General features: G+C 42.7%; 2 protein-coding genes across 8 annotated transcripts in view; both read left to right on the forward strand.

The window, feature by feature from the left end:
* LOC111139070 (transmembrane protein 62) overlaps positions 1–9,977 on the forward strand; it is a 53,005-nt gene extending 43,028 nt beyond the window's left edge. For 3 of the 5 annotated variants that reach the window (XM_022491232.1, XM_022491211.1, XM_022491242.1), the window contains 4 exons: positions 282–366; positions 4,168–4,272; positions 6,022–6,140; positions 9,139–9,974. In XM_022491232.1, the coding sequence (XP_022346940.1) occupies positions 282–366; positions 4,168–4,272; positions 6,022–6,140; positions 9,139–9,465 (636 nt within the window). In that variant the 3' untranslated portion in view covers positions 9,466–9,974. Of the gene's footprint in view, positions 1–281; positions 367–4,167; positions 4,273–6,021; positions 6,141–9,138 lie in introns of all 5 variants that reach the window. The other 2 variants (XM_022491223.1, XM_022491216.1) reach the window with 2 other exon arrangements.
* A 289-nt stretch (positions 9,978–10,266) lies between these two features.
* Positions 10,267–10,923, forward strand: part of LOC111161539 (cyclin D1 binding protein 1) — an 82,760-nt gene continuing 82,103 nt past the window's right edge. For all 3 annotated transcript variants that reach the window (XM_022525274.1, XM_022525282.1, XM_022525291.1), the window contains exons 1-2: positions 10,267–10,499; positions 10,663–10,722. In XM_022525274.1, coding sequence (XP_022380982.1) covers positions 10,391–10,499; positions 10,663–10,722 — 169 coding nt within the window. In that variant the 5' untranslated portion in view covers positions 10,267–10,390. The remainder of the gene's footprint in view (positions 10,500–10,662; positions 10,723–10,923) is intronic.

Consider the following 10,923-nt stretch of genomic DNA (forward strand, 5'->3'; position numbering starts at 1 on the left):
GCAGGCAGAGAGAGAGGAGGAAGCAGGCTTCCTGCTGAGCAGAGAGCCCGATGTGGGGCTCGATCCCAAGACTCTGAGATCATGACCTGAGCCGAAGGCAGAGGCTTAACCCTCTGAGCCACCCAGGCGCCCTGTTTGGTTCTTTTTGATGATTTATTTTTCTTGCATAGTCATTTCTGGCAATGGTGTTATTTCCATTTTTGTTGATGAAGCCGTTCTAAAAACCTTAACTGTCATTGTACCATGTATTCTGCTTCATGCTAACACCAATTTCTCTGCAGGCCCGGGTCCTTTTTGTGATAATTGTGCTGATCCAGCTCACTGTTCTCATTACTTTTAGGCACCGAGGATATCCAGAGCATAAAGGTTAGTCATGGTTCCTTGTATTCTCAGACATCTTCATTCTAAAGTGTCACATAATATCCTATTACCAAGTGATAAATATTATTATAAATTATCTTTGCCCTAGCTCTGTGAGGTGCATTCTTCAAACTTACTGTACTTTTTCCATAGTAGTACTCGATCTTTTTTTAAAAAATTCACTTTTTGGGGCGCGTGGGTGGCTCAGTTGGTTAAGCATCTGCCTTCGGCTCAGGAAATGATCTTGGAGTCTCAGGATCAAGTCCCACATCAAGTTCCACAGGCTCCTTGCTTGGCAGGGAGCCTGCTTCTCCCTCTGACCTCTCTCCTCTCATGCTCTCTCTCTCTCTCTCTCTCTCTCTCATTCTCACTCTCTCTCTCAAATAAATAAAATCTTTAAAAATTTTAAAAAATTAGGGTTTTTTTTCTGCTACATTGCAATAATATGAAGCTCAAACAGAAATGGGAGGGAAAATCACAGTATAGCTCAAAATGACTAAACGTCTCTGCCAGATATTAAAGATCCTCCACAGCTGGGTCTTATCTAATTAGCTGCATTTTTAACCAGTTATCTGTATTTCAGCCTAGATAGTTTTCCGCTGTTCCCTACAAACACCATACTCATTTATGCTTCTGTGCTTTTGCCTAGGCTGTTATCTTTAAATTATTTTTCTAAACTTATCTAAATCTTAGCCTCCTTTAGGGCTCACCTCAAACCCTCGTTTTCCATCCCATTTTCTCCACCCCTTCCAGGTCATAATGAGCTGTTGCTTCTCTGAATCCCTCGAGTCCTTCCTGACAATTAATGCTACTTGGCCAGTCAGTCACCTTGCTTTCTGTAACCACCCCAAATGTATATATACATTTTCTCCTCAACCCGACTATAAGTTTCTCATTATAGGAGCTCCTGTTTTCCACTTCTTTTCTGTTTCTCACAGCACCCAGCACTGTGTGCATAACAGACAATAAATACTTGTTGAACTAAATTTTCCTTACCCCTTCCTGGCTTGGATGAAATCCCTGGGATCAGGGACTGATTGTAGGGGAGGGGAGTACCATAGCAATGATTCAACAGTAAAATGGCTAACTACAGAGGGAGTGTACACATCCCACTGAATGTTTTCCTGCCTATATATATTTTCACAAATTCTGTGAAGAAGTTCAAGAACCGTTATTGTACACATATATGTTCCTGAATATAATGTAAATAAATAAATGTTTAAGGGAGGGCCCCAGCCTCATTCTGTGGGGATAACGATATCTTTGTGTAGTTATTTGAAATTTATAACATATTTTTACCTATATTATCTCACTTAATCCATACAGCAATCCTATGAAATAGGTATTATTGTCCCCGTTTTAAAGATTAGGACACTAAGGACTGGAAAGGTTGTGAAGGTTGTTCAAAGTCTCATCACTAGGAAGAGACAAAGGAGAGACTCGAAACCTAAGTCTTCTGACCCTAGGTCAGTTCTTTTCTGTAAACAACATTTCTTTTTTTTTTTTTTTAAAGATTTTATTTATTTATTTGTCAGAGAGAGAGAGGGAGAGAGAGCAAGCACAGGCAGACAGAATGGCAGGCAGAGGGAGAAGCAGGCTCCCTGATGAGCAAGGAGCCCGATGTGGGACTCGATCCCAGGACGCCGGGATCATGACCTGAGCCAAAGACAGCCGCCCAACCAACTGAGCCACCCAGGCGTCCCCTCTGTAAACAACACTTCTTAACTTTGCACCTTAGAATCCTCTGGTGTCTTTTAAATCTTGATGTCTACCCAGCACCCTAGACCAATCACATCAGAATTGCTAGGAGTAGGATCTAAGCATCAGTAGTTTATAAAGCTCCCCAGATGATTCCAATGGCCAGTCATGGCGGAAATGTTCAGCTCTGACTAAAGCAGTATTTCTCAGTCCTGGCTGCTTAGAATCACCTGGGTTGCAACCTAAGCTTCTCCTCTCCCTCAGGCCAATTAAATCTGAATCTCTGTTGAGTGAGACCTGGGCATGATTATTTTTTCAGAGTTCCCCCAGATTATTTTAATGTGGAGCCAAAAAAGAAAATCACGTTTAAAGTTTATGCTTAAAATTTGGAGCATGGGGCGCCTGGGTGGCTCAGGGGGTTAAAGCCTCTGCCTTTGGCTCAGGTCATGATCCCAGGGTCCTGGGATCGAGCCCCGCATTGGGCTCTCTGCTCAGCAGGAAGCCTGCTTCCCCACCACCCCTGCCTGCCTCTCTGCCTACTTGTGATCTCTGTCTGTCAAATAAATAAAATCTTAAAAAATATTTTTTTTGGAGCATAGCTGTCTCTAAGGCTAAAGGATTATTTATTTACAATAAATAATAATTATTGGGGTGCCTGCGTGGTTCATTTGGTTAAGTGTCTGCCTTCGGTTTAGGTCCTGATTCCAGGGGCCTGGGATTGAGCCCCCTGTCAGGCTTCCCTGCTCAGTGGGGAGCCTGCTTCTCCCTCTGCCCTGCTCCTCGCTCATGCTCATGTGCTCGCTCTCAAATAAATAAAATCTTTAAAAATAAATAAATAATTATTAAAAGTGGACATGTAGATGACTACTTTGAGAAGTACCAGACTAGAACAAGAAAGACTCTTAAGAGAGGAATGAGTAGCAATAATGTCACAAAGTGGGGAAGATCATTTGTTACCAGGTTTTGTACAAAATCAACTGTCAGACTGAACAGTGTTTTAAGTACAAAATGGATATGTTAGCCATTAGGAAAGACATACTATTTAACTTACATCAGGCTGTCTTTCATTGGGACTGGTTCTTTCAGTAGTTTTCACCTCTAGGGGTGCTCAGTGTGTACCAAGTTTCCAGTCATGTCTTCTGGTTTATGACGAGCCACACACATGAGTGAAAAAATGGCTGGCTGAGGTTGAGGATCTGTGATATTTTAGTCTGGTCACAGAATGGAGCTACTCTGTGTGTGAAGCCTATATGCTTGGCATTTTTGGCATTATATTTTAAGAGATGTTAATTCGAAGAGCTTTAGGGATCTCCTTCAGTTAGAGTAAGAGAATAGCTATGAGTTAGGAGCTATGTCACATATGGGAAAGAAATATTGGACGGTTATTCATACTTAAGATTAGACTGGAGAAATTTTGATACTTCTTTGATATATTTTTATATACCACTTGGAAGTTTGTACATTTGGATACTAAATCCCATAGAAAACAGAGACTTTGAGCACAGCACTCTATTTCAAGCCTACATGTTTATGCAGCTATAAGTGTGTGCGTGCATGTGTGCATGTGCGTGTCTCCCAACCACACCATTGCCTTGAACTTTCTACTCTCTGCAGTTCTAATTGGACTGGCTTCTCAGGATTCCTGCCAACTTCTGAATTTAAAGTGGTGTCATCTCTATAGTTACCATATAACAAAAGATAGCCCATGGAAGTCTTCTAGAAAATCTTATAAAGAAATTGAACTTAGAGAAAGACAAGTATCATATAATTTCACTCGTGTGGAATTTAAGAAATAAAACAGATGAACATAGGGGAAGGGCAGGAAAAACAAAATAAGATGAAATCAGAGAGGGAGATAAACCATAAGAGACTCTTAACTCTAGGAAACAAACTGAGGGTTGCTGGAGGGGATTTGGGTGGGAGGATGGGGTAATTGGGTGATGGGCCTTACACTTGATTTACTGAGCACTGGGTGTCGTATGCAACTGACCAATCACTAAATGCTACCTCTGAAACTAATTCGAAAAAAAGAAAGAAGGAAGGAAGGAAAGAAAGAAAGAAAACTTTGCATGTGCTCACTGTTTGTTTTTTCAAATTTATTCTATTTAGGGTCTCCAGGATTTATAAATTTGACTTCCTTTTCTCTCCACGTCCTGAGCAAACTAAACATCTTCTACTATTCTGTGTTGTTGCTAACCCTGTATACAGCACTGGGTAAGTCAATTAGGAAACATGAGATTGTGAAGAATTCTGCTAAAAGATGTATGGAGTATTTTGACAAAAGAGTCATTTAGACTCTTGAGAGCATAATGAACAACACATGGATTCTTCATAAATCATTTCCTGGAACATGATCTTAGGAAATAAAGTTCTTTCCTAACATGTTTGAAGGACATTTAGTTGACACAGAGTTAACTTAAGCTGAGAAGACCATTAAATAATTAGTGTGTGTGTACAGAGCAGCCTTCTTTGAGTACCTTGAAGTTTTATCCTTTATCTCATCACACTTTTTATTTCCTTCCTTACTTTATCAGAACCTGTGATTATCTTCTGTGTTTATCATCTCTTCCCTCATTAGAATATCCACTGAAGTCTTGTCTGTCTTGTTCTCCTCTATGCCCAGCACTTAGCACAATGCCTAGTATGTACTTCAGTGAATATTTACTTATGGATACCCCTCAAAAACTCAGCTCAAAAAGGAGAACCTGAGATGAGTGGTGAGTTCAGGCATATCCAAGTTCTTCTGTTATATTCTCATACCCAATACTTAGTCCCTCAGCCACTTATGGAAGCAGGAAGCACTGTGGTTCTGTATTTACAGCTTTTTACTAAGGTTCCTTAGTGACTTAAAGTCAGTTAGGAGTAGATTAGCCTATTCATTGCTTAGTCTTTGTCTTATACTTTTATTCCACCTCAAGACTTTTCTTTGCCAATTAGTAACTCCCACCAGAGAACAGAGAGTAGTTAGATAAAAAAATACAACACTGTACAATTCTGTGTACCAGGCTTTGGTGGATGGCCCTTTGGAGGTCAGTTTAGAAGATAGGTTGAAGCTATTTTAGACACTTGCCTTATACTAGAGGGTGAAGCACATGATTTGGCTCCTGGCTGTAAAAGAAAACATTAAAAGAGTAGAAGTTGCTCCATGTTTAAAAGTTGAAACTTTCAGGGAAAACACTTTTTTAGACCCTGTATCCAGTGGAGGTTATATAATAACATCTGAGGAAATTACCTATGACTTTTTAAAGCTGAACCCTGTTCTTACCAACAGATTTGCATTTTGAGAAAGGAAGTCTTGACTGTCCATTTATCACTCTGGACAATATAGTAGTTCCAGAAACCTACACGCTAGGAAGGACATTAAGTAATAGGGAGAAGCAAAAAGTTATTCTGGCATTGTAAATGAAAAAGAAATTAAATTTTTTACATGTTAACCTTGAGTGTATAGTTGATGTACAAAGTAATGACTTGGGTCAGCAAGAAAAGGTCAGAATACATTCATGAATATTAATAAGAAAGAGAAGAAATGCATTTTAGAAAGATGAAAGTGGTTGAAGTTTCATTGCTTAAAGGAGTAAATATCAGTTATCTGGAAAATTAACTTCCACAGACTACCTCTTTGCTTCTTAAAGGAAATGTTAATGCATTATATTAAGATTATTATTGCAACAGAATCTTCTAAAGTTTCTGAACATACTCTGACCTGTTTCTGGAATCTATTCAGGTATAGCATGTACTCAGATGATTTCATAATCAGACAAAAGTGGAGTAAGGAGCAAATGGTTGGTTAGCTAAGATGTATGGTGCAACATACAGATCAGTAAAGAAGAAAAATTATGCCAATAAAATGCTTACCAATGACTACTCTCACACTGTGTTATTCCTGTAAATGTACCTTGTGATGTATATAATCAGAATCATAATCATTTAATCTTCTCCTTTTGTCCCCATTGCCTCTTTCAGGACCATGGTTCGTTGGTGAGATCACCAAAGGCAAATTGGGTTGCTGCTTTTCCTTTGGGATGTTTGTTGATGGACATTTCCTACAAGGCAGCCTAACATTTGTAGTTGGCATTCTGCAGGTAAGGGGTCAGAAATGGAATCTAAGAATGCCTTGGCCTTTTGGACTAATTATATAGCAGTTATGAATTAAATCCAGAGCCTCAAACTAAACACCACAGATCATATTTCCTAATTTAATATTTGCTGTTTTGTTTGTTTTCAATGTTTCAATTGTTTTTCAAATGCTTCCTAAGCTCTCTCTTCCACCACTCTCTCGTAACATCTAAATACATTCGGCAGGAAGCGTTTCTAAAAAGTTTCTGAAAGAGATTTTTGGTTTTGTAGTTTGTTTTACTGTGCCTTTCCCTTGATGAAAAATGAGATAAGGGACTTACAGAAGAATAAGTAAGTAAACCAAAATTGATTATGATAAGAAGGAAAATGTTTCAGAGGAAGGAAAGGAAAAATAGACACACAAGAAAAATAGGTCTATTGTCCAGGGGAAGCTGCACTGGGCAAGAACCAGACCTGGGCTTTTTAGTGATGTCTTAGCTGCTGTTTGTTTGGGAAAATACTAATAGGTTAGGTTTACATGTATATTAAGATTCCTTTAAAAGAAATACACAGGGGTGCCTAGGTGGCTCAGTTGGTTAAGCATCTACCTTCAGCTCAAGTCATGATCTCAGGGTCCTGGATCAAGCCTCATATCAGACTCACTGCTCAGCAGGGAGTCTGTTTTTCCCTCTCCCTCTCCCCCTGCTTGTGCTGTCTCTCAAATAAATGAAATCTTAAAGCACACAGACATGCACACCCCCACACACAAACACAACTAACCAATAGCAAATCTCTGTATATAGTTTGGAAAGTATTTACCTACTATGTATTTTATTCACCTATTGGGGCTAAAGGTACTAAAATCTCAGGTAATGATCTCATGTTTGGGAAGAGATCCAAAAACATTTTTCAGAATGAGCTCACAGCCTCATAATAGGGTAGTAAAGGTGATTGGCAGGATTAGAGAGAATCAAGGAAGACTTCTGCCTATAAACATTGACCACAGACCAGAACGTTCTCTGTATAGCAGCATTTTATATGTGAGTAGGTCGTGAGTCTCGTTCAGTTGTCTATTATGTAGGTGGAGGCTGTCTCACAGGAGCACTCTTATACCAAATAAAACCTGAGCCTTACTAAAAGGTAGGGTTTATATTCATATATTTTTAAAATATTTTATTTATTTATTGGACAGAGACAAAGAGAGAAGGAATACAAGCAGGGGGGAGTGGGAGAGGGAGAGGAAGAAGTAGGCTTCCCGCTGAGCAGGGAGCTCGATGTGGGGCTCCATCCCAGGACCCTGGGATCATGACCCGAGCCGAAGACGCCTAACGACTGAGCCACCCAAGCACCCCTATATTCATATTTTAATAAATAGTACACCAGTAGTGGATTTTATGTATCATCTAGGCCAGTGGCTCCCAAATGTGTTATCTCTGCCCTTGACTTGTTCTCTGCATTTCAAGTGTCTATATATCCACCTGCCATTTCACATCTCCCCTTAGATATCTAACAGGCATCTCAATATCACGTGTCTACCTCAAACCTCTTCCTCCCCCAGTTCTTTACAATTTCGGTAAGTTTTTCTAGGATGTATCTTTAATTTTTCCCTTTCCCTCTAATACCCTATATCTAATCCATTAGCAAGTAATACCCTGTTCGGTTTCCCTCCGATGCATATCTTGAATCCACCACTTCTCTTCATCTCTGCTACCACCACGCTAGTCTAACCCATAATTATTCCTTGCCTGGTCCACTGCAGGAACCCAGATTGGTCTTCCCACTGCTACCCTTGCTTCCCTACTCTCAGTTTGCCACAGAGCAGTCACTCCTTTCAAAACCTTAATCAGCTCACTCCTCAGCTTAAAACCTTTAAGCAGAGCAGCAACATGATCTGAGTCCTGCTGACTGCCTCAGTTTCCACTTGGCTCATCATGTTCCAGGCTCATGGGTCTTTAGTAGGCCAAGGCCTCTCCCACCTCAGGGGTTATTTGTTTCCTCTGCCTGGAATGTGCTTCCTTCCACGGAGTCATTCCTGCTCTTCAGGCCTCAGAGAACCCATCTCTCAGTTACCCTCTTGTGACTCATTTATTTTTTTCATTGAATGTGTCACAACTATAGTGATCTTTTGTGTTTATTGTTTTGGTCTCTCTTCTCTCTGTTAGAATGTAAGCTCTATGATGCATCTTTGCTGCGTGTCCTTAGCCTAGAGCCTGGCATCATGCCTGCCACGTAATGGGCCTTTATTTGGTGTAATAGGCAATTATTTGGTGAATGAATGAATGAGTGAATCATACAGCAGCTAAGCTTAGATTATAACTTAAATCTTCTGATTTGTATTCTAGTACTCATAATGCTACTTTAATTAAAAATACAGAGATAATAGGGGCACCTGGCTGGCTTAGGTGGTGGAACATGCAACTCTTGATCTTGGGGTTCTGAGTTCAAGCCCATGTGTGGTGTAAAGTTTACTTAAAATAGAAAAAATTAATAAAAAACACAGAGATAAGAAAAAAAAATACTGATACCTAAGTCCCCCTTCACTCTGCCAAAAAGAAAAGTGTGTTTATGTACATATCTATACATATATTCATTTCCACCTTAAACATTACTGAGGGCTTCAACATAAATGATACCTACTTTTTTTTTTTAAGATTTTATTTATTTGACAGAGATCACAAGAAGGCAGAGAGGGAGGTAGAGAGAGAGAGGAAGGGAAGCAGGCTCCCTGCTGAGCGGAGAGCCCGATGCGGGGCTCAATCCCAGGACCCTAAGATCATGACCTGAGCCAAAGGCAGAGGCTTTAATCCATTGAGCCACCCAGGCACCCCTTAAGATGAACAAAAAGATACAGGCAAATATACAACCATAAGTCACTTCTTGTGAGCAAATGTGATTGAATCATAAAGAATCAGAGAGTTAACCCCCGAGAGAGAGCAACATATCCTTAGGTGCCACTAATAATGCGTTAATGAGGCCCGACCCTCTAAGGTCTTGCTCATGGTTCTGTTCTGCTTCTTTTTCCAGCTGGCATTTTTTAACATACCCTTGATGGCTTACCTGTGTTGGAGCTTGCTGCAGCGGTGCTTTGGCCACAACTTCCGGTCTCATCTCCATCAAGGAAAATACTTGAAAGTTATACCTGTTCACCTACTTATGTTACTGCTGTACATCTGGCAGATCTATTCCTGCTACTTTCTTCATATGACATATGGTGCTCTAGCTTTTTTCTTCTCCCCTTTGCGGACCTGGTTAACACTGTTGACACCTGTTATCATTCGTTGCGTGTGGACTCTGAACTCTACTGAGCTTGGAACCTTCATAGCACAGTTAAAAAGCCACTTGAGCTCCTGAAGGTCTTGTGTCACCATCTGCCTCTGTAGCCCAGGCTTCTGCCCCAGCAGCAGGTGGAAGGCCAGTGCTGGGGGCAAGCTTCAGGGAGCTGCTGCAACCTGGACATCTGGGAGTTGGGGGGATTACTCACTACTGATTCCTGCAGAATGGACTGCAGAAAAATCGAAATAATGCCATGATTCCTTCCTTCGCCAGGAAGGCAGGGGATTGATTTACTTTTGTGAAAAAGTTCTAATCAGGAGATCCACAGGGCAGGGTCTGGGTGTGTGTATGGGAGTATCAGAAGCCCACTGTATTTTTTATGGTTACCTCATGTAAAGTACCTAGCACAGTGTGTGGAACTCACGGGCAAGGGTGCCACTAGAGGGGTAGGTAAGCGGTAGGAACTTGGGCCCTCCCCTGACTACCCTTGAGATATTAGCTCCAAGTCTTCTTTTCCCTCGGGGTTATAGGCTTTCGGGTTCTTTAGGTGGGGGTGCTTTCAGCTAATCAAATAAAAGAGTAATGATTAAGAACCCCGATTGGGCGTTGCGTGTGTGTGTGTGTGTGTGTGTGTGTGTGTGTGTGTGTGTGTGTGAGAGAGAGAGAGAGAGAGATTGAGACCAGAGAGAGAGAGAGAGAGATTGAGACCAGGCCTCTGAGAGCGGGAGGAGGAGTGGTCGGGCCTCTAGGGGAGGGGCGAATCGTGACCAGACGGCCCGGGGTGGGAGGGAGGCGTGGCCGGACCTCCGGGGCGGGGAGAAAGGCGTGGCCCGGCCGGGCGAGATAAAAAGAGGTGGGGCGGGGGCTGTAGGGCGGGGCCGGGAGGGTTGTTGCCGGAAACGAGCCCGTACCTGTGACTCCCGGATGTGGAAAGCCTATGGAAGTGCGGCCCTAGCCCCTTTCTTGGTCGCTTTTGTCCCGAGGTTCCAGACGATATAGTGAGATGGCGAGTGCAGCTGCACCTACAACCGCGGTCCCCACCGTAGTTCCGCCTTTGGAGCAGCTCCGGCGATTGGCGGTGGAGCTGCGGTTGCTCTTGCCTGGGTTGCGGGGTGAGCTGACGCCGTTGAGACAGGCGGCGGCAGGGGCGGGCTTGATTTGGGAAGAGGCCGGCAGGGGCGGGGGCACGGGCGGAGGAGGTGGGGGTCGGGGGTGGCTGGGCTTACTTGTGCTCTTCGTTTCGCCCCCGCCCGGCCCACATGCCAAACCCACTAGTCGGCGAAGCCCGAGAGACCACCAAGGAGTTTAATCCTGAGACGTTTTGGAGGAAACTCAGTGAGTACCTCTCGTGTTGGGGACTTGTATTTCTCATGCCTTTCGGTGTACCGACCCCTTTCCCTCCGCTTCTCCCCCTCCCGCTTTTCCCCCCGCTTCTCCCCCTCCCGCTTTTCCCCCTCCCGCTTTTCCCCCTCCCACCGCATCTCCCCCTCCCACCGCATCTCCCCCTCCCACCGCATCTCCCCCTCCCACCGCATC

Source organism: Enhydra lutris, unplaced genomic scaffold (genome assembly GCF_002288905.1).
Source record: "Enhydra lutris kenyoni isolate GAN:26980312 unplaced genomic scaffold, ASM228890v2 scaffoldscaffold4, whole genome shotgun sequence".
Taxonomy (NCBI): domain Eukaryota; kingdom Metazoa; phylum Chordata; class Mammalia; order Carnivora; family Mustelidae; genus Enhydra; species Enhydra lutris.